Genomic DNA, 22882 nt, shown 5'->3' on the forward strand with positions numbered 1-22882 from the left:
GGAATCAGGAACAAATAGAAAATGTGAACAGACCAATAACAAAATCAAATCACTAATCCAAAAACACTCAACAGACCTGGTCTGATATTTCACCCAGGACCATGCTGAAAGCCAGAGGCTCCCAGCATGAAACCCTGACCATGCCCAGGAACATGTTGAAAATGTGCAACAGAGGCATCCAGCATAGGACCCACCCAGGCTCCAGGACCCCACTGCAAATGCACTGCCAGAATGACCTAGGGCACCACCCTGCCATGAGCACTGGGGCCATGCAGTGAATCACATGTCAGAGAAATACTCACAGGTAGTCACAAACAAGAAGAACTGTGCAGGTGCCCCCACCAACCCCAAGCATCTGCAGTGGATAACTGAGGGAAGATCTGTGGAGGAAGGTAGTACTACTCAGAGCAGAAACAATAAAGGCATAAAACTCAAGGCAGGATCTAATTTAAAAAGTACTAGACCATTGGACCTCTATGGGTTTCAAATTCTTGAAGCTCAAACAGGTTGCCAAGGAACAGAATGAGATAACAACTCACATTACATAGAAGTAAATAAGAAGGGACAGCAAAAATGGGGAGACAAAACAAAACGAAACAACAAAACAAAACGATCCCCAAAGGAAAGAAAAAGAGGAATCACCAAGAAAGGAATTAAATGAAATAGAAACAAACAATTTGTCAAAGAAAGAATTCAGAGTAATGTTATAAGGATGCTTAAATATCTGGATGAAAAATTCACCAAGAGAAAGACTATAAAGGAAATCACGAATGATATAGCTACAATAAAGAACACAAGGAAGGTTTCAACAGTAGACTAGAACAGCAGTTGCCAACTGGTGGTCTGTGGACAACTGGTGGTCCATGAGGTCTGAGAGGTTGGTGACCACTTGTTTAAGGAAATATTTGGAGCAGCAGTCTGAAAGGTTGGTGACTTCTGGACTAGAAGAAGGTGAAGACTGAATCAGTGAGTTAGAAGACAGAGTAGTAAAAAACAAAATATGAACTGCTATTGGAAAAACAATGTAAAAAGCAGGAGTAGAGTTTAAGGGAGATTTGGGAGAATGTGAAACAAAGCAATATAAACATAACAAGAGTGCCAGAAATAGAAGTTGATCAAGGAATAGAAAACCAATTTGAAAAAATAATAGAAAACTTCCCTGACTTTGGGATGAAAAAGTCACAAAAGCACAGAGTCCCAAACAAGATAAACCTGAAAAGACCCACACCATATCATAATTACAATGGCAAACATTAATGACAGAGAAATAATCATAAAGGCTACAAAAAAGAGATAGAAAGTTACTTACAAGTTATCTCCCAGGGATGCAAGGCTGGTACAATATCTGTAAGTCAATAAACATAATACATCATATAAACAAATTGAAAGATAAAAATCACATAATCATATCAATTTTTGCAGAAAAAACATTTGACAAAATCCAACACCCTTTCTTGATAAAAACTCACAGCAAAGTGGGAATAGAGGAATCAAACTTCAATATAATAAAAGCCTTATATGGCAAACTTACAGTCAACATCGTACTCAATGGGAAAAACTAAACTCATTTCCCCTAAGAACAGGAACAAGATGGGATTCCCACTTTCACCACTCCTGTTTTTAAAGTCCTAGTTTTATTTATTTTTTTTAAATAAATTTTTATTGTTCATATTATTACAAATGTTTCTCCCCCCCCCCTCCATTGCTCTCCTCCACCAGGTTCCCACCCCACTCTCTGCCCTTTCCCCACCCCCTATTGTCCTCATCCATAGGTGCACAGTTTATGTTCAGTCTCTTCCCACATCCCCCTCTCCCCTTTTCCCCAAGAATCATCAGTTCACTCCCCTTCCATACCTCTGATTCTATTATATTCAACAGTTAATATTGTTCATCAGATTTTTTTTAATTTCCTTGGTTTTTAGATTCACATGTTGATAGTTACGTATTTGTTGTTCATAATTTTTTATCTTTATTTACTTTCTCTTCTGAAAGAACTCCCTTCAGCAATTCATATAATTCTGGTTTGGTGTTGATGAACTCCTTTAGCTTTTTTTTTTTATTAGTGAAGCTCTTTATCTGACCTTCGATTCTGAGTGATAGCTTTGCTGGATAGGTTATTTTTGGCTGTAGGTTCTTACTATTCATCGCCTTGAATATTTCTTGCCATTCCCGTCTGGCCTGCATGGTTTCTGTTGAGAAATCAGCTAACAATCGTATAGGTGCTCCTTTATAGGTAACTACCTGCTTTGCTCTTGCTGCTTTTAATATTCTCTCTTTGTCTTTTGCTTTTGAAATTTTAATTATGATTTGTCTTGGTGTGGTCCTCTTTGGATTTCTTTTGTTTAGAGTTCTGTGCACTTCCTGGACTTGTAAGTCTAATTCTTTCACTAGGTGGGGGAAGTTTTCTGTCATTATTTCTTTCAGTATCTTGCTCTCTCTCATCTTCTGGGACCCCCATAATTCTGATGTTGTTTTGCTTGAAGTTGTCCCAGAGGTTTTTTACATTATCTTCAATTTTCTGGATTCTCTTGCCTTCTAGCTTCTGTGGAGGAGTGTCTTCTGGCTCTTTATGTTCCAAATCTTTGGCTTGATTCTTGCGATCTTCCGTTCTGTTTTTAGGACTCTGTATAATATTATTATTTTTTTATTTCAGACAATGTATTCTTTATTTCTTGTTGATCCCTTCATTTCTTGTTGATTCCTTATTAATTCTACTTGATCCCTTTTCATATCCTTATAGGTCTTATCGATCTTTTCTAGGAAATTCTTGAAAAACCTTCTAAGCATAAATTTGAACTCTATATCCAGTCGCTTTTGTCCTCCATTTCTTTCCTTTGTGATCTATTTTGTCTCAGCATTTTCACAGCTTCCCTGATGGGATGGGGTTTCAGGGTGGAGCCTACAGATTTGGCTTCCGTCAGCTCTGCCCTATGTGGCTTCTGAGTCTCAGGGTCCTTCAGTACTCCTTGCAAACGCCTATGAGAGAAAAGTGCCCTCGATTTTCGCCTGCTACTAAACAGTCTAGGCTCTTCCCCAATGAGCCCGGTATTGGGGTACAGTTCAGTTGGAAGTGGAGTTGGAGGTGGCGTTCAGAGCAGTCTGGAGCCCCTGTCTCCTTCCCGCCAGGGTAATCCCATGGCACAGCCAACCATCCCTTCTCTGCGTGCAATGTGTGCACCTCTGGGACCTCCTTTCGCCACTTCCCCAGGGTTCCACCTTACAGCCCAGCTCCCTCTGGATGAGCCTGGGTTCCGGGGTCTGGCCCAGAACTGGGGTTCAGAGCAGTCAGAACTGGGGCCCAGCACAGTCGGAGCTTTTATCTCCTTCCTGCTAGGGAATGCCAGCCAGGCACTCGGCTTCCCTCCTCTCCGGCTCCGTCCTCTCCAGGCGCTGCGTGTCTCCATACCTTAGGCTTATACAGCTCCTCCGCTCTTCCTTCTGGTTTTCTCCTTGCTTCTCATTGTAGAATTTCCAGTCAGTCGACTTTCCTGTAGTTCTGGGTAATGTCCATTTTATATTTTAGTTGTATTTTATTGAATTGTTGTGTGTGGCTGCGGCTAGGTGTTTACCTGGGCAGCCATCTTGGATTCTCTAAAGTCCTCCACCACTCCTGTTTAACATAGTGATGTGCTAGCCATAGCGATCAGACAAAAAGAAAAATAGAACGTATCCAAATTAGAAAAGAAGAAATAAAACTGTCATTGTTCACAGATGACATGATATTGTACATAGAAAACCCTAAAGATTCTATAAAAAAACTGCTAGACTTAATAAATGAATTTGGCAATGTAGCAGGATACAAAACTAACACCCAGAAATCTGTGGCTTTTTTTATGCAACAATAATCAATTCACATAAAGAGAAATTAATCTAACAATTCCATTTCCATTGCAACAAAAAATTAAGATACCTAAGACTAAAGTTAGCTAAGAAGAGAAAACCTGAAAGATATGTGAAAGGATTATGACCATAACATAATTTGTAATCATGAAATTGGGAGCAAAGTATACTGTAATGACTACATCAACATTCAGTTGTGTATTAAGGGTAAAGATATTTTCAAGATGTTTCATAAAGTGGAAACACATGAGAGAACACTTTACATAAAATAATTCTGTTTATGTTTTTAAAAATGTATTTAGTGCCTACTCTGGCACATATCTTTCTGTACACACCATACAAAGTTTTCATTCTGTTCTTCTGCCTGCCTATATAGTCTGAGAATGCTTGTTTTACCACATCTCTCCACATCCTAAATATCATTTCCAAATGTTTGCTATTTTGATTGGCAAATATTAACTTATTATTGTTTTTGTTAATTCTGATTGTTAGTAATATTGAGTAATTTTTTCATATTACTGAAAATTCTACTATTTTCTTTTGTGATTTGTCTGATATTTAATATAGTTTTCTGTTGGATTGGGACACCCCTTTCCTTATTTGTTGTGCTCTTTATATACTGTGGATTGAATCCCTGATCTATTAATAAGGTATAATCCTTTTGCCTAGACGGTCTCAGAAATATGTCTAATTATAAGTTGCTTTAGCAATACATAGTTTTCATTTTTAATAATCTTTTACAGTGTTTTCCACTTTTGACTTCTGGAATTTGCATCTATTTTTAGAAAGCTTCCTGTATGCATTCCAGAACATCCAGTATGAGTTCTTTCTTGACACCTGTTTATTTATTTTTTTTAAATCAGTACAAAACTTTTATTTTTATAATAGTTGATTTACAATATTATGTCACTTTCAGTTATATTGATTAGAAATGTTATATCTTACAAGAGATCACTCAAATAAGTCTAGTAATCTGACAATATACATAATTTTCACAATTTTATTGCCTATATTCCCTATGCTATACTTCTCAGGATTGTGACTTTTTATAACCAGAAATTTATACTTAATTTCTTCACTTTTTCATCCATCACCCTGACACCCTTCCCATCTAGCAAACATTAATTTGTTCTCTGTGTCTATGAGTTTGTTTCTGTTTTGTTTCTTTTTCTTTTATTTTTCAAATCCCACATGTAAGTGAAATCATAAGACATTTGCCTTTACAGCATGGCTTCTTTCATTTAACATGGGTTTCGAGGTCCATCTATGTTGTTGCAAATGACAAAATGTTGTTCTTCTTTATGGCTAAGCAATATTCCATTGAATGTGTACCACCTCTTTTTTATCCATGCGTCTATTGATAGACACTTAGATTTCTTCCATACCTTGACTATTGTAAATAATGCTATAATGAACATAGGAGGGTGCATATATCTTTTGGAATTAGTGTTTCAGATTTCTTTGAATAATACTCAGTAGTGGAATTGCTGTGTCATAAGACAGTTCCATAATTTGTTTTAGGACAGAACATACTGTTTTTGTTAGTGGCTACACCAATTTATAATCTCACAAACAGTGCTTGACGGTTCCTTTTTGTCCATATCCTCACCAACACTTGTTTATAGATTTGTTGATGGTAGCCATCCTGAGAGGTATAGATGATACCTCATTGTTGTTATAATTTGCATGTTTCCCCTCCTTAGCTAACTTTATTCTTAGGTATCTTAATTTTTTGTTCAGGGGTAGGAACAGTGAGTGGTTCAGAGCTTGTTTTCCTTTATGGAGCCTTTTCACTTTAGCTCTCTGGCTCTTTGTCTCTCTCAGTCTTTGAGTCTTAACTCTTTTTAAGAATTAAACTGACCAGATGTGTTTAGAATGTTTAGTTTTTGTTAGGATTGATCAAATAATTGAATCTATGTCCCCTTCTCCTGGAAAACTGACCTGTAGATCATTTGGAAACCGACATTCCCTTTAGCTTCAACCATCTTCCATTTGCTAAGACCAGTAACTTTCCCTCCTGACTTGCCCAGGATCTGGACCTGTCCAGAGAATCCCCTGTTGAAAAAGTCTGCCAAGAGTCTTTTAAAATCTCTGATTCCCCATCCTTGGGTGCTGGCACCACTGTGGGGCTCAACTCATCTGTTTTCTAGATGACCAATCCTATAGAATAAAAGACTAATATGTGCACTGCTGGTGGGAATACAGACTGGTGCAGCCACTGTAAAGAACAGTAAGGAAAAACTAACAATGGAACTCCCATTTGACCCAGTAATCCCACTTCTAGGAATATATCACAAGAAACTAGAAACATCAATCAGAAAGGATATATGCACTCCTATGTTCATAGCAGCACAATTTACAATAGCTAAGATTTGGAAACAGCCTAGATGCCCATCAGCAGATGACTAGATCAGAAAACTATGATACATCTACATAATGGAATACAATGCTGTTGAATAAAAAGAAGGAATTCTTACCATTTGTAGCAACCTGGATGGAACTGGAGAGCATTATGCTAAGTGAAATAAGCCAGCCAATGAAAGAAAAATACCACATGATCTCACTCATTTGTGGATAATAAAGAACATTATAAACTGATAAACACAAAGATAGATACAGGGACAGTAAAGCATCAGACTTTCAAATTACAGGGGGAACATTAGGGAGAGGTGGGGGAGATAATAGATCAACGGAAGGACTTGTATGTATGCATATAAGCATAACCAATGGATGCAAGACACTGGGGGTGAGGGCATGTATGGGAGTGGGGGGGGGGGAGAAAGATATGTACACATGTAATACCTTAATTTAAAAAAATTGAAAAATAAATAAATAAACAAAAAAAAGGCTAATATGCAAATTGACTATCACAACCTGTTGCTATGATGCACACTGACCATCAGGGGGCAGATGCTCAACACAGGAGCTTCTCCCTGGTTGTCAGTGCTCTCTGTGGGAGTGCTGCTCAGCCAGAAGCCAGGCTCACAGATGGTGACCACAGTGGCCTGGCAGGAGCCTCCCCCACCTCCTAGGCAGCACTAAGGATGTCCTACAGCTGGATTTCAGTAGGACATCCCTTGAGGGCTCCCAGACTGGGAGAGGGTGCAGGCCAGGCTGAGAGACACCCCTGGCCACCAAGTGCACAAATTTTTTGCACCAGGCCTTTAGTAAATTTATAATTCTTTACCACTTTTGGCCTCATTGGTACCTCCTTCCTTGACCCTAATAGTTTCCTCCCTCCTTTTTCAGTCTTATTTTCTCAATATTCCTATATCTCTCCCTTCCAACTCCCTTCTCTCCTACCACCTCCCTATTCTCTCAGTAAATTTTCAAATGTCTATTAAGTGTCATGGGGAAAATAATGGGGTGCAGAAAGTATCTTTTGTTTCTTTTCTCCATATTTGGCTTTATTGTGTATAAGATCATGTGTTACTTTTATAAATGAAAATTTTATTTTTTATTATTTTCAAAATCTTTATTGTTGAAAGCATTACAGATGTACCCTTTGTTTGTTTTCCCATTGATCCTCTCCACCCTGCACCAGTCCCTCCCAGGCCTTCTCCAAGTGTCCTTGGACTATGCATATATGCATATAAGTCCCCCAGTTAATCATTCCTCCCCTCACTCCTGCCTTCCCTCTGAAATTCTTTAGTTTGTTCCATGCTTCTATATTTCTGGATATATTTTGTTAATCAGTTTATTTTGTTCATTAGACTCCACATATTAGTGAGAGCATATGATACTTGTCTTTTTCAGACTGTCTTATTTCGCTTTTATTGTGTAGAAGATCAGGTATTACATTTGTAAATGAAAATTTTAAAAGAAATCAATAAATTCTTGAGTTCAGCTCAGATATTTATTGTGCTTGGTTGCCAGTCTGAGGGACTTGAAAAACTAAACATTCTAAAGACATCTGGTTGGTTTAATTCTTAAAAAGAGTTAAGACTCAAAGACTGAGAGAGACAAAGAGCCAGAGAGCTAAAGTGAAAAGACTCCATAAAGGAAAACAAGCTCTGAACCACTCACTGCTCCCACCCTTGAAAGTGACAGGAATGTAAGAGATGAAGGTCAAGGCCAGAGTTCAGGAAGTGCCTTCAACCCCACCCCTGCAGCCAACTCCTGGTAATGACCCCCAGTTTCAGCGGGTGTTGGGGCCCAGTGCCCTGCTGCTCTGAGCCACAGAGTCAATGTAATGTTGAATCAGTCGGTCCAGAGGAGGGCAGCAGTGGTCTCCAGCAGCTCCCCATCCAGCAGCTACCAGACAAGCTCGCGAGACCCTAGGGAACCCTTTTGTATACGTAGGATCAAGGAAACGAAACTAAATACGCATTCGGCGCCAAGGTCGCTAGGAGGCCCCTCCCTGGTGACTTCCGGGGAGGTTGTGTAACCCTCCGCTCAGGGCCACCCAGGGGCCAAAGGAAGCAGAGCCACCGCCTTCCCGGGATTCCCTTTTCTGGTCTGCGCGGCAGTCACGGAGCAGCGGCAGCCACAGGTGAGCGGGGCGTTCTCTGCCTCCTGGTTCGGGACTTCAGGGGTGCTTTGTGACACAGGGGCGCGAGGCGGCGGGTTGAGCTTGCACAGAGATTGGCGGGTACCTGATGGGACAGGGATCCTAGGAGTCAGGGGAAACCACCTGACTTCTGACAAGTGGAGCCCGGGCTCTGGAAGGGCCCAGCTTGCCCGCGGGAGCTCCAGGCCAGGAACTTGCCCTGAGGAGGATCCCTGGCGGAATCCGCCGAACAGGCTCCCTTTCTCTAGTGGGCGTTTTCACAGCCCCAAGAGCACCTTGAATCAAGGCACGAACCTGGGCCCAGAAGGATCTGCCAGCCCATGGGGGTAGTTGTAAGGGACGCGTAATAAAGCCTGCTAGCTATCCTTTAACAGTAAACACTAAATAGGAGCGTAGGTGGAACTATGCCTGGCACCCTGGAAACATCAGCTTTGGAAAGATAGAGGCGGTTTGTAGAGGCCAAGACCATTATCTCAGGAGTCCACCTGCCTGACTGAATCCTGCCTATACTACTTAATATCTGGGACTTCCAGCCAGTTCCTTCATTACCTCATTCTGGAAATTGTACACCTATTAAGATTTATAAGAGTTAGAGTATTGTCTGAATTAGTGAGCTTTGTTAGGTCAGGATCTGGCACTGCGGAAAGTACTCAGTGAAAATCAATTCTTATTGTTTGAATATTTGACAAAGTTCAGCTTCTCAGTGCTTGCTATCTGGTTCCCTGGGGTTTTATTTATACATTTATTTATTCCTGGAATTCTGGCATGGGAACTTCCCTGTTCCAGGAACAGGCAGGAAATTATTGTTTCTCCTAGTTTAGCAAGATCCAGAACATGATTAGTATTGTGCAAAGTGTCCCTTGCTTAGTGTCAAGTGTCAGGTGATTTGGAATCACTTTCTCCCTTGAATTTTTGTAACAGCAGAAGTTCCTCTTAATACTACCCTGGCGATTGGAAGAGTTTGAAGGCTGAACTAACACAAGGCTGATTGTAAAATGAGTGGACTTCTGCACTTAGGTAGAAAAGTGGCATTTGAAATAGCTAGGTCATAAGAGATTAAGCAGCCTTCAAATCTGTAAGGGAGCTATTCTTTCTGACTGAAAGGAATGAATACTGTACACACCCTATTGAATCAACAAGCACCAATTAAGTGCCTTATCTTGGACTGGTTGTACTCTGGCCTTTCAGAGGGTAAAGTGTAGCTGGAGACTGTGAATGTGTGAGAACTCCATCCTCATGTCTACTGACCTCTTCCTCCTAGTGTGTAACTCACAGAACTTTCCTTTTCTTGAATGACACAAGCTCCCTCAGCCTCAGGACCTCTACCTTTGCAGTTATCTCTTATCTGTAATGCCACATCTTTCCCACTCTTCACACACATTTCCGTCAACTCTGGGATCTGTCTTCCTTAACACACACATCCTCAACTATCTAATCTGGTGCCCCCATAACTCTATTATAGCACCATTTTACTTATTTATAGCATTTAGTATGTTCATAATAAACTATTGTCTGTCATTTTGTTCTAGTGATTGTTACAGTTTTACATGCTCAATGCCTTTCATCAATATTCTTTGAAAAAAGGCACAAATTTTATATTAAGTTAATATTTACACAATATTTGTAAATGTATATGTTCATTATATATGCGTTTATACACACACTGTATAACACTTTCTTAAATAGTGCTAAATTGAAAAAATCAAAGCACAGCTGTTAATTAGTACTAACTACTGTGCTTTTCAGTTTTAAACTTTTGAATGCAGTAAGTGCTTACAAAATTTCTAGCCTGGCCTATTAAAAACAAAATGGCCATGAGTAAATTTGAAATTATTAAGAGAGGTACCATAAAGATAGTTTTTTAACAAGTTTTACTGAAACTGGACAAGTTGGGAAAATTTTTTTAATGAATCAAGCACATGAATGTAAAGCACATGAACCATAAATCATTTTAATTCAACTAGTGAGTGAGCATTAAGTAACCATTCACTCTTTGGGTGTAGTTTCCTCATTTATAAAAAGGAAAGAGAATAAATTTGTGAGGGAACTCTGGGAATTGTCAGCAAAGGCTCTGCAGGAGGAATAAAGCACCCATGCCAGGATAACTGACACAAAATTGTTTTTGTTCCTTTTGTCTTTTTGGTTTACTTGTTAGTTTTGTAAAACATTTGACTACCACTTTCTCAGTTGGTCCCAGATGATGCAGTATCTACTTTTATCTTCAAAATTTACTATAAAATGCTATCCCAAAGTGGTTCTGAGCATGTTTGTTTTATTTCCTTGAACATAAAATGCAGGAGCAGACTTTTATAGGAAGACTCCCCATTACCAAATACTTTGCTTTTATAAAGCAGCCTTAGCCATCTCACTTCCATCCCATACCTTGTACATGTACGTGGTGGTCTGGTGGACTCAACATCTGTGTAAATTCATTTGGTTTAGTCTACTTATCTTTTACCAAAACAGATAAAATATTTTTGTCCTCAGTGTTAACTAAAGCTTGTTAAATGCACTGTTAATGAATTGTAATTTAAATATCTGTGTTTTCCGATGGTTTTAGGCGACCCTGCTAGCAGTTCTCAACCTGTGGGTCGCTTGAGAACCGCTGCTGTAGAGCCTAAGACCATCGGAAAACACAGATGTTTAAATTATGATTCATAACAGTAGCAAAATTACAGTTATGAAGTAGCAACGAAAATAATTTTATGGTTGGGGGTCACCACAACATGAGGAACTGTATTAAAGGGTCGCGGCATTAGAAAGGTTGAGAACCACTGCTGTATAGGATAAATATGACTTTCTCTGTCTTGGTAGATTTTTTTTTTTGAATTTGTTTCTTATAGAGTAGTGGGAGGCATTATTTAATTAAAGGTATCATGTTAATTAAGGAACTATTGTAATTCACCCAAGACTCAGTTCTGTCATTTCCAAAGCTGAGTGATGTTATGTCTTATGGTAGACCCATTGAGTTTGAGAAAATCAAAAGATTCTTAAAACAGCAAATAGTGAACAAGGATGAACATGGTGGATATCTTTAATCCACAAGTGCTTTATTCCACCTGGCATATACACAGGTACAATTGTCACTTAACATTTTCCACCACAGCTTATAACATACCATTTTTATACTTGAGGTATTACATAATAGTGAAAATTTTAAACACTATGGGAAAATGAGGGCCCGGATTGTATTACACAGTATTTTTTCCAACAGATACTCATCCTTACAAACTTGTAGTTTAAGACTCAAAATAATGTAATCAAATAGGAAGGAAAAAATCAAATAAGAACAAGTGTGTTCTATTTTGGAGTCCATTTAGTTTCTCTTCCTTAGCTTTCTGTACAGGGAGGGAATGATATATATATTATATTATATTATATTATATTATATTATATTATATTATATTATATTGATTTTTTACAGAGAGGAAGGGAGAGGGATAGAAAGTTAAAAACATTGATGAGAGAGAAACATCCATCAGCTGCCTCCTGCACACCTCCTACTGGGGATGTGCCCGCAACCAAGGTACATGCCCTGGACCAGAATCGAACCTGGGACCTTTCAGTCTGCAGACTGATGCTCCATCCACTGAGCCAAACCGGTTTCAGCAGAATGTTATATATATTGACTTCTTAATTCATATGGTATCAGGAACTCAACTGCTTGGTTGGTGATGGGGTTGACCTGGTTTCAGGAGGATTATTCCTGAAATAATTAAGGAAAGGGGGGCTCAATCTTTCTTCTTGGCTGCTTGCTCCTCCCCAGCATCTTCATCTTTCTTCTCATCCTCAGCTTCTTGGGCATCTTGTAGATCTCAACTGAATTCCATGCTAGTATGGGTTCTGTCCCACTCACACATTGGCATGGCTAAAGAACATGGGCTTCAACAGGTCAAGGGGTTTTATAGGGGTGGTGATGTCACTGCTTTGGCTGACCCTGAATGGTTGGGTGAGGGCTAAGTTCCAGTTACACAAAATGGAGAATAGCTCCGCCCTGCCCCACTGTACAAAATGGAGTCAGGAATTAGCCCTGCCCTGCCCTGCCCTGCCCTCTCACCTGGTAGCTCCTTCCCAGCCACTTCACAGCCCTGGTGCCTCCTAACTGCTTACTTTCCTCTCTTCTCCAGGGACAGGGTGTGATCTGGCGGGGCACAGGCATTGCATTTTCATTAAAATGTTCATCCAGGGCCTGTTCCACCACTGCCCTCAGGTGGCCTAGAGTCAGACAGTGATCCCTGAGACCCTAGCCACTCCTGTCTCTGGACCTGCAGGTAACATCAGGCACTGTCCATGCCACCTGCCCAGTCCTGATCACCCCTGGACCCCGAGGGTAGTGTCAGGCGCTCTCCATGCCACTTGCCAAGTCCCGATCATTCCCTGGACCCCAAGAGCAGTGTCAGGTGCTGCCTGCCTGAATTGCCAGGTCCAGATCAAAGTCTGGATGCAGGCAACATCAGGCGCTATCTGCTGGGCCATCCCAGTCCCAATCACCACCTGGACCCTGCAGGTGACAGGCAATATTCATGCCACCTGCCCAGTCCCGATTATGGCCTGAACCCCATGGACAGTGCTACCTAGACTTTGCGGTCGACATCAGACTGCCCACTAGGCCTGCGTGATCCATGGCAGCCTGGACCCTGTGGGCTAAGTCATGCACTGCCTGCCCCACCTGCATATGTAAATTTACCTACCATCTTAGTTGGATTCATTTTCATATCACTCCTGATTGTGGGTGTAGCAAAGGTATGGTCAATTAGCATCTTTCTCTTTTATTAGTATAGATAGCTTTTATTATGTTGAGGTATGATCCTTCTATTCCCACCTTCTTGAGAGTTTTTATCAAGAAAGGGTGTTGGATTTTGTGAAATGCTTTTTCTGCATCAATTGATATGACTATGTGATTTTTATCTCTCAATTTGTTTATGTAATATATCGCGTTTACTGATTTGCAGATATTATACCATCCTTACATTCCTGGGATAAATCCTACTTGGTCATGGTGGATGATCTTTCTGATGTACTGCTGGATCCGATTTGCTAGAATTTTGTTGAGTATTTTGGCATCTATGTTCCTGAGGGATATTGGCCTGTAATTCTCTTTCATTGTTTTGTCTTTATCCAGTTTTGGTATTAGGGTGATGGTAGCTTCATAGAAAGAGTTTGGAAGTGTTCTTTCCTCTTGAATTTTTTTGGAATAGTCTGAGGAAGATAAATTTTAGTTCTTACTTGAATGTTTGGAAAACTTCCCTGAAGCCATCTGGCCATGGGCTTTTGTCTGCTAGAAGCTTTATGATTACTGCTTCAATTTCTTCCATAGTTACTGACTGACGTATTGAGCTGTTTAGATTCTTCCTGATTGAGTTTTGGAAGGTTATATTTTTTTAGGAATATGTCCATTTCCTCCAGGTTGTCCTTTTTGTTGGAATAGAGTTATTCATAGTATTTTTTAATAATCCTTTGAATTTCAGTGGGGTCTGATGTTATTTCACCTCTTTCATTTCTGATTTTGTTTATTTGGGTCCTGTCTCTTTGCTTCTTGGTGAGCCCGGCTAGAGGTTCATCAGTCTTGTTTATTCTTTCAAAGAACCAGCTCTTGGTTTTGTTGATCTTTTGTATTTTTCCTTTGGTCTCTGTGTCATTTATCCCCACTCTGATCTTTATTATTCCCTTTCTTTTGCTTACACTGGGCTTTTCTTGATGCTCTCTTTCTAACTCTTTGAGTTGTAGGGTTAGGTAGTTTATTACCATTGAAAAGCACACCAACAGCCTGATTAACTAAATCGCCTTTCTGAAGAAGGTGCATGAAGAGTAGATCACTGAATTGCAGGCACAGATCCAGTATTCTCAGATCTCTGTGAAGATAGACATGTTCTCCAAGTCCGACCTCTCTGCCATGTTCAAGGACATCTGTGCCCAGTAGAAGAAGCTGGCTGCCAAGAATATGCAGAATGCAGAAGAATGGTACAAAATCTGCTTCATCATGCTGACCGAGAGCACTGCCAAGAACACCTATGGCATGCACACCACCAAGGAGGAGGTGTCTGAAAGCCGCCACCTGCTCAAGGCCAAGACCCTGGACATCAAAGAATGCCAGGGCATGAACTAAGCTCTAGAAAAGCAGCTGTGAGAGCTGGAGGATAAGCAGAATGCTGATGTTAGTGCTATGCAGGACACAATCAACAAATTAGAAAATGAGTTGAGAACCACAAAGAGTGAAATGTCATAATATTTAAAAGAATATCAGGATCTCTTCAATGTGAAGATAGTTTTAGACATTGACATTATAGCTTACAGGAAATTCTTAGAAGGTGAGGAGACCCATCTCAGTTTCACCAGCGTGGGAAGCATAGCCAGTGCCTACTCCCAGAGTTCCCAGATCTTTGGTCCATCTGCCTACAGTGGTTTACAAACTAGCTCCTACTTGATGTCTGTTTGCTCCTTCCCTTCTTCATACACCAGCAACATCTAGGAGGAGCAGATTGAAGTGGAGGAGACCACTGAGGCTGCAAAAACAGAGGAAGTTAAGGATGAACACCCCTCTGAAGGAGAAGCTGAAGAGGAGGAGAAGGAGAAGGAAGTGGCTGATGAAAAGGAAGGAGAGGAAGAGGAAGAAGGTACCAAGGAAGAATTTGAGGACACAAAGGAGGTGAAGGTGAAGGAGAAGATGCCCAAGAAGCTGAGGATGAGAAGAAAGATGAAAGTCCTGAAGAGGAGCAAGCAACCAAGAAAAAAGATTGAGCCCCTTTTCCTTAATTATTTCAGGAATAATCCTTCCAAAACCAGGACAACCTTGTCACCAATCACGCAGTTGAGTGCCTGATACTATATGAATTAAGAAGTCAATATATGAGGTGACTCAGGTTGGACATTAAATGTTATGCTATGAATTTTCTCCTTATGCAGAGTATCTGTTTGCTTGCAGAGTGGCTTCCTGGCTTACTGCCAGCCTGTGCATGGTCCACGCTTATGAGTTCAGCATCTATGACAATGTAAATAATTCATTTACAATAAAAACACATGAATGTATGAATTCACTGATGTTAATGTTAAACTTCATGGAAAAAATAGTCCTTTGAGTCTTTGGTGGTTAGAAATTAAAGACTTCAAATCATGTGCAATAAACAGTAAATGAAGTTACACTGAATGACAAAAAAACAAAACAAAAAACAAACAAACAAACAAAAAACCATTAGGGGCTAGGAAATGTTCAAAGACCTGGGGAACCATTCCCAAATCAGAAAGGAAAGTCACAGGGTGTATATTATTGCTAAGGATGCGAGTGTCAGAGGGACACCCAGCCGGCTTTCCAGAGAGCAGCTTTTTGTCCTGATATCGGCTGCTTCCATGAACTTGGGCTGTATGATGTCCTATTCCATCCTTGGACCCTTTTTTCCTAAGGAGGCTAAAAAGAAAGGAGCCAGCAATATAGTTATCGGGATGATCTTTGGATGCTATGCTTTGTTTGAACTGCTGGCATCTTTATTCTTATTTCCTACTACTTACAACGTATACAATGTAATCTATTAAATGCCTTCCTATCGCATGAAGTATGTATTCTCATAGACTAATACTGGTTTTAGTTACAGCAGTATGTCATATCCTATCTATATTAATAAAAGGGTAATATGCTAATTATACCTTGAGACCTTCCAGAAATCCTTCCAGACAAAGCCATGGTGGCGGGGCCGAGGCAGAGGTGGTTAGGGTTGATCAGGCCAGGAGGGGAATGCAGTTGGGGGTGATCAGGCCAGGAAGAGAGTTCAGTTGGGGGTGATCATTTTGGCTGGGAGGTGGAGGGGAGAGCAGTTGGGGATGAGCAGGCCAGCAGAGGGGACCAGTTGGGGGTGAGCAGGCCGGCAGGAGGGTGTAGTTGGGAGCAATCAGGCCAGCAGGCACAGTGGTTAGGGGTGATCCATCAGGCAGGCAGGTGAGCAGTTAGGAGCGATCAGTCCCATATTGCGAGGGGGTTGTCCTAGGCCTGATCCTACAGGGGTCTCAGATTCAGATTGGAGAGGATGCAGGCCAGGCTGAGAGACTCCTTCCTTCCCCTCTCTTCTTCTCCCCCTCCCCCCATGCACAAATTTCATGCACCAAAACACTAGTATTTAAATAAATATATATGCATTATTTTAATTATGAAGAAATTCCATGATTGTAGATACCTTTAAAATAATCTATAATTCTTCCATTACCATTGTCATATCCCCCTAGTTTTATTTATCTCTTCACACTCTATATGTGGTTTTAAAACCATCTCTTTTCTAATACCAGTAAAATCAAACTATGGAAGTGAACACTCATCCAGCATTGAAAACTAGAAATTCAACCCCTGTGAATTTAGCTGTTTCATTTTATCCAAAAGGGAATATGTTTACCATGGCTGGTGTGTCTCAGTTGGTTGGGCATCGTCCTATGCACCAAAAACGTTGCCAGTTTGATTTTTGGTTGTGACACATGCCTGGGTTGCAGGTTTAATCCTGGTTGGGAAGAGGGAGAGAAATGCATGCAGGATGTTTCACTCTCAAATTGATGTTGCTCTCTTTCTCCCATTCCTTCTCTCTAAAAATCAGTTAAAAATTTTTTAAAGGAAATTTGTTTGACACAGGATTCTGAGGCAAAATAATTCTGATAACAGGCACAATTATGTTAAGTGAAGAATTCACTCTATTTCAAGATAGCACAAGATCATGAAAATGAAGTTATCTATCACAGACATTATATATTTTTTTAATGTGTATTTTGTTAAAGCTTAATTCTCTTTGAATTACAGATTCACAAATGAATACTCCTCACCCAGGAACAAATTTCCCAGCTGGGTATCATCCTCAATATCCTCCAGCAGCATTCCAAGGTAAAGCATTTGTTTGCAATGTTTCCCAAACTTTTGACATATGTGTACCCCTTCTATAATTTTCATAATGCTGAGTACCCTTGTACTCATGAGAATGTAGAATTAGGCGCAGCTAAGCACGGTGCAGTGCATGCCCCCACCAAACTCTTCCCGTACCCCTGGGGGTACGCATACCACCCTTGGGGAAATACTGGAAAGAATAAAATGAAAATAAAGCCATCATTGATATTCCCCAAAGGGTATGTGTGTGTCTGTCCATCTGTCTGTGTATTTATTATAATATTGTACTTTATTGAAGGTGCAGTAATGAAATTGGCAGAGTAGTTCTTGATTTGTTTTGGTTGACTATATGTTATCAGTAGCATTAAAGCAAATTTTTATTGATTATATTGATTATCCATCTCTTCAGAAAATTATGATCATGAAATCAATCAGTTAGAAGATTTGATCCTGAGTGTTTTTGAGTCATGTGGAGCTGAGGTTAATTGTGTTCAGAGAGAGTCACAGAAAAGACACTACTGCTTAAAAGGAAGTGCAAGCAATAAAAATGCAGTTACTTGAACATATTATCATCTTCATTTGATAACAAGTAAAAGCTTTCCTTTTATATACATGCTGGATCAAGCCTTAAGGATGTAGAGGGTCTTAAGGATGGACTATACAATGGATTAAACTCCAGGGAAATTGTTAAACCAGAAAATGACATGGCCAGTACTGGAAGGAATGATATGCCTATATCTCTCTACCAGGTTTCTCAAAAGCGGCACTGTAATATTTTGGGATGGATAAAATTTTTTTTTTTCATCAGCATGCCATTTCTGGCATTTTAGGATATTTAGCAGCATTTCTGGACTCTGTCCACCAGATGTCAGTGCCACCCTCCCTTCTAGCTGTCACAGCCAAAAACATCCTCAGTTCTTGTCCAATATAACTTGAAGAGACAAAACTGTCCCCAGTTCACTCTATCTTAACATATAAAAAGCCAAGGGCTGTCATGACCCAAGTAACAAGATGGACGACCAAACAGCAGGCTGCATGGGGTGACCAGGCTGGCAGGGGGGTTAGTGAGGGACAACCAAAGGACTGAACAGCAGGGTATGTGGGGCAACTAGACAGGCAGGGGGAGCAGTTGGGGGCAACCATTTCAGCGGAGGGGGAAGTGAGGGGCGACCAGGCTAGCAGGAAGGTATTTGAGGGCAACCAGGTTGGCAGGGTGTACAGTTGGAGGCAACTAGGCTGGTGGAGGAGCAGTTGGGGGAGAACAGGCCAGCATGGTGGCAGTTAGGGATGACCAAGCCACCAGAGGGCAGCAGCAACTGGGGGTGACCATGCCAGTGAGGGGCTGTTGGGGGTGACCAGGCCCACAGGCAGAGGCAGCTAAGGGTGATCAGGCTGGCGGGGGGGGGGGGGGGGGGGGGGGGGGGGGGGGGGGGGGATTAGGGGTGATCAGGCAGGCAGGCAGGCAGGCAGGCAGGTGAACAGTTAAGAGCCAGCAGTCCTGGATTGTGAGAGGGATCCCAGATTTGAGAGGGTGCAGGCTGGGCTGGGGGACCTCTCTCCCACATGCACAAATTTTGTGCATTGGGCCTCTAGTGTGTGTGTGTGTGTGTGTGTTTGTGTGTGTGTGTATGACATGATTTTTTAGAATTCTAAAGTCCCAGTTTTACAGAGTGCTTTGATCCTAGAAACCTGGCTCCTAAAGCCTTTATATTGAACCTTCTATTCAATGTTCTCTCTCTTTTCCATGAAGGCATTCCAGAATATTTGTGCAAATGACTCTAGATCATTGCTAATTTTCTTTTGCTTTCTTAGATATTAAGCATATTTCATCTGAGTGTTGAATGGTAAAAGTAAGGCCTGAGCCAACTCTATTCTGCCCAAAATTCTCAAAATATAAATGTATATGAAAACACAGATATTTCATTAAAAATTTGATGAAAGATAAAAACATGAACTTGAAGCTTCATATAAAGAGGATTTCTAAGCTGAAATTTGTTTGTAGATATGGGATAAACTCAAAAGCTTGATGTTTCCATTTTTTGGTACAATTACAAATTATTTCACTTGTTCATATTGCAGGACCTCCAGGACATACTGGCTACCCGGATTTGCAAGCTGCCTATCCTGGGATGCTGACAAGCTATCCTGTACCTCAGGCTGACAATTCAGTCCCACCACCTAGCTATTCAGGTGCTGGTCCAGTGGGCTCTCCTGTCCAACACCAGCCAGTTTATAATCAGCCAGGTGGACAAGCAGGAGTACCATGGATGCCAGCACCACCACCTCCATCACACTGTCCACCAGGGTTGGAATATTTAAGTCAGGTAATTTCAAGTACCTAAAACAGTTATTCAAATAAAACTGTGCTTCCAGTTTACTTATTAACAAATGGCTAATTAGCCGAAACCGGATTGGCTCAATGGATAGAGCATATAGAGCATTGGCTTGGGGACTGAAGTGTCCCGGGTTCGATTCCAGTCAAGGGCATGTACCTTGGTTGCAGGCATATTCCTGGTAGGGGGTGTGCAAGAGGCAGCTGATCGATGACTCTCTCTCATCGATGTTTCTAGCTATTTCTCTCCCTTCCTCTCTGTACAAAATCAATAAAATATATTAAAAACAAACAAACAAACAAACAAAAAAACCACAAAAAAACAAATGGCTAATTAGCAAATGTCTGAAATGGTAAAACAACATTTTTTACTAACAAATTATTCTAATTCTTCTAGGTCAGGTTTACTTTTATTTTTATTTTTTAAAATATATTTTCATTGATTTCAGAGAGGAAGGGAGAGAGAGAGAGAGAGAGAGAGAGAGAGAGAGAGAGAGAGAGAGAGAGAGAGAGAGAGAAAGAAAGAGAAAGAGAGAGAGAGATAGAAACATCATTGATGAGATAGATTCATTGATCAGCTGCCTCCTGCATGACCAACACTGGGGATGGAGCCCCCAACCCGAGCATGTGCCCTGACCAAGAATTGAACAGTGACCTCCTGGTTCATTGGTCAATACTCAACCACTGAGCTACAGGCAGATTAGACTTACTTTTAAAGCAAACTATATATAATTTAGGAAGTTGTATTTTCTATAATCTTGAATATAATCTGTGATACTAGCCAACAGCAAACATTTATTAAGCGCCATTTTCTAGGATTTGTTCCTGAGTATAAGCATTAACTCATTTGATCCTTTTAAAAGCTCTATGATATTTAGGTGTTATAATTATCATTATTTATCGCTCAACCACTGAGCCACACTGGCCAGGCCATTCAATAGATATTTTTAATTAAAAATATATTAACTTTAGCTCTGGCCAGTGTGACTTAGTTGGTTGGGCATTGTCCCATGCATGGAGAGATTGCTGGTTCAATTCCTAGTCAGGGCACATGCCTGGGTTGTGGTCACAATTCCCAGGGTGGAGTACAGGATACAGCTAATTGTTGTTTGTTTGTTTGTTTCTTTTTTTAAAAACATATTTTATTGATTTTTTCATTGAGGAAAGGAGAGGGATAGAGATTTAGAAACATCAATGAGAGAGAAACATTGATCAACTGCCTCTTTCACACCTCCTATTGGGGGTGTGCCTGCAACCAAAGTACATGCCCTTGACCAAAATCAAACCTTTGAGTCTGCAAGCTGACGCTCTATTCACTGAGCCAAACTGGTTAGGGCTAATTGATGTTTCTTTTTTCTCTCCCTTCCTCTCTCTCAAAATCCATAAACTATTCTTTAAAAAAAAACCATAAAATATAAATTAATTTCTGGTATATCTAGAAGTAATATAAGTTACTAAATATTGATAATATTAGTAAGTATTGTTAATTGATTATATGTATCCTTTAAAATAGGGGTGTCGAACTCAATCAGAGAAGGGGCCAAAATCTAAATTCCAGCTTAAATCGCGGGCCGAATGGTTTACTGAACAGTCATAAACTGTCATTGTGATGGAAACGCAGCGGAGTGCAGTGATGACAGCGTGGTGCGGGCCACATTGCAAGGCCTGGCGGGACGGATTTGGCCCGTGGGCCTTGTGTTTGACACATGGGCTTTAAAATATAAAAACAGTGATGTTAATTTGGTTGGCTTAAAAATGTGCTAATATAATCTACAGTTTAACTTTCTGTTTTTATTATAATAGATAGATCAAATACTGATTCATCAGCAAGTTGAGCTTCTAGAAGGTAGGTATTGATTGTGTTGATTATATTTCTAGAAAGAGAAGACATTTGTGCAAATAAAGGCATATCAACAGCACAAATATAACACTTTCACAAGTCTGGAATGATTAAAATTGGTTATTTACAAATGTCTCTCATCCTGATAATTTGTTTCTTGAATTTAGGAATCAAGTGGTAAAATACTATTACTCTGAGCATCTGTCCTCATTATATAGACCCTAATTTAGAAGGAAACCAACCAAAATTTACTTTTGCTCCTTCTTCTCTCTAGAAAGCACTTCAGTGATTTATCACTTTACCTGGTCTCTCTCACGCTGGCTTTTTCTCCTCTAATATGTGATAACCTTGAGATTGGCACACAGCAGTAATGCATTTATCCTTAGTTCATTTCCAAAGTGAGTACATGTTTTGAATCTAGATGGGTATGTTGTAGACAATTAAAATCTTACCAACAGTTTCTCTTGGAAGTTCATATAAACCCTGTAAAACATTTTTTTGCCATGGGCTGAGGATTATCACTTAGAATGTTGAAGGATGCTGATCAGCAGGCCCAGAGATCTGACTTTCTAAAACAGCATTCCTGCTCATGTGAATGGGTCTGACTCCAACAGATATCTCTCTGGGTTCAGTGCTCCTTACATATAATATGAACATAGGAAGTCACCAGATGTTTCAAAACTCCTGCCAGGAAGATTCATGAACCATACTGTCTTTTTTCTAGATATAGATTTTAATGAAAACTCTTCACTCTCTGCAGAGTTTCTTACCACTAGTAGAAATCCTATCTAATAAAAGAGTAATATGTAAATTGACCATCATGCCAACACATAAGATGGCTTTCCCTAGGTGGACAAAAGATGGCTGGCAGAGGAGGGCAGTTATGGGCGATCAGGCCAGCCGGGGATGGAAGTTGGAAAGGACCAAGCCTGCAGGGGAAGGCAGTTGGGAGGAGCATGCCTCCAGGGAGGGCAGTTTGGGGGTCAGGCTTGCAAGGGAGGACAATTAGGGGTGACCAGGCCTGCAGGGGAGGGCAGTTAGGGGCAATCGGGCCAGGAAAGGAGCAGTTAGGCATCAATCAGACTAGCAGGTAGAAGTGGTTAGGGGCAATCAGGCAGGCAGGCAGGCGAGTGGTTGGGAGCCAGTAGTTCTGGATTGTGAGAGGGATCAGGCCTAAATGGGCAGTTGGACATCCCTCAAGGGGTCCCAGATTGGAGAGGGTGCAAGCTGGGCTGAGGGACACACACACACACACACACACACACACACACACCATGCATGAACTTCATGCACCAGGCCTCTAGTTATATAATTTCACTAGTTGGTAATAGATTCAATTAGAATATAAAATTATTATCTATTGTATTCAGATTATATACAATGTACATTGTTAAGGTATTTATAGTGTTCTCATTGTTGTTAGTTTGTTTAAACTCCTGGAAAAAAGCTCTTTGTTGGTGGATAATTTGTATTCTGAATTTTTTTTCATGATATGTTCTAGGGAATTTA

At 40.5% G+C, this 22882-nt stretch overlaps 1 protein-coding gene and 1 pseudogene across 2 annotated transcripts in view; both read left to right on the forward strand.

The window, feature by feature from the left end:
- The first annotated feature begins 1004 nt into the window (after window positions 1–1004).
- Window positions 1005–22882, forward strand: part of PLSCR1 (phospholipid scramblase 1) — a 35677-nt gene continuing 13799 nt past the window's right edge. Inside the window, exons 1-4 of one of the 2 annotated variants that reach the window (XM_036443751.2) lie at window positions 1005–1024; window positions 17121–17201; window positions 19281–19525; window positions 21337–21379. In XM_036443751.2, coding sequence (XP_036299644.1) covers window positions 17129–17201; window positions 19281–19525; window positions 21337–21379 — 361 coding nt within the window. In that variant the 5' untranslated portion in view covers window positions 1005–1024; window positions 17121–17128. Of the gene's footprint in view, window positions 1025–8149; window positions 8333–17120; window positions 17202–19280; window positions 19526–21336; window positions 21380–22882 lie in introns of those variants that run through there. The other variant, XM_036443752.2, reaches the window with a different exon arrangement.
- Window positions 11524–15443, forward strand: LOC118723013 (annotated as a pseudogene).

Source organism: Pipistrellus kuhlii, unplaced genomic scaffold, assembly GCF_014108245.1.
Source record: "Pipistrellus kuhlii isolate mPipKuh1 unplaced genomic scaffold, mPipKuh1.p scaffold_m20_p_2, whole genome shotgun sequence".
Taxonomy (NCBI): Eukaryota; Metazoa; Chordata; class Mammalia; order Chiroptera; family Vespertilionidae; genus Pipistrellus; species Pipistrellus kuhlii.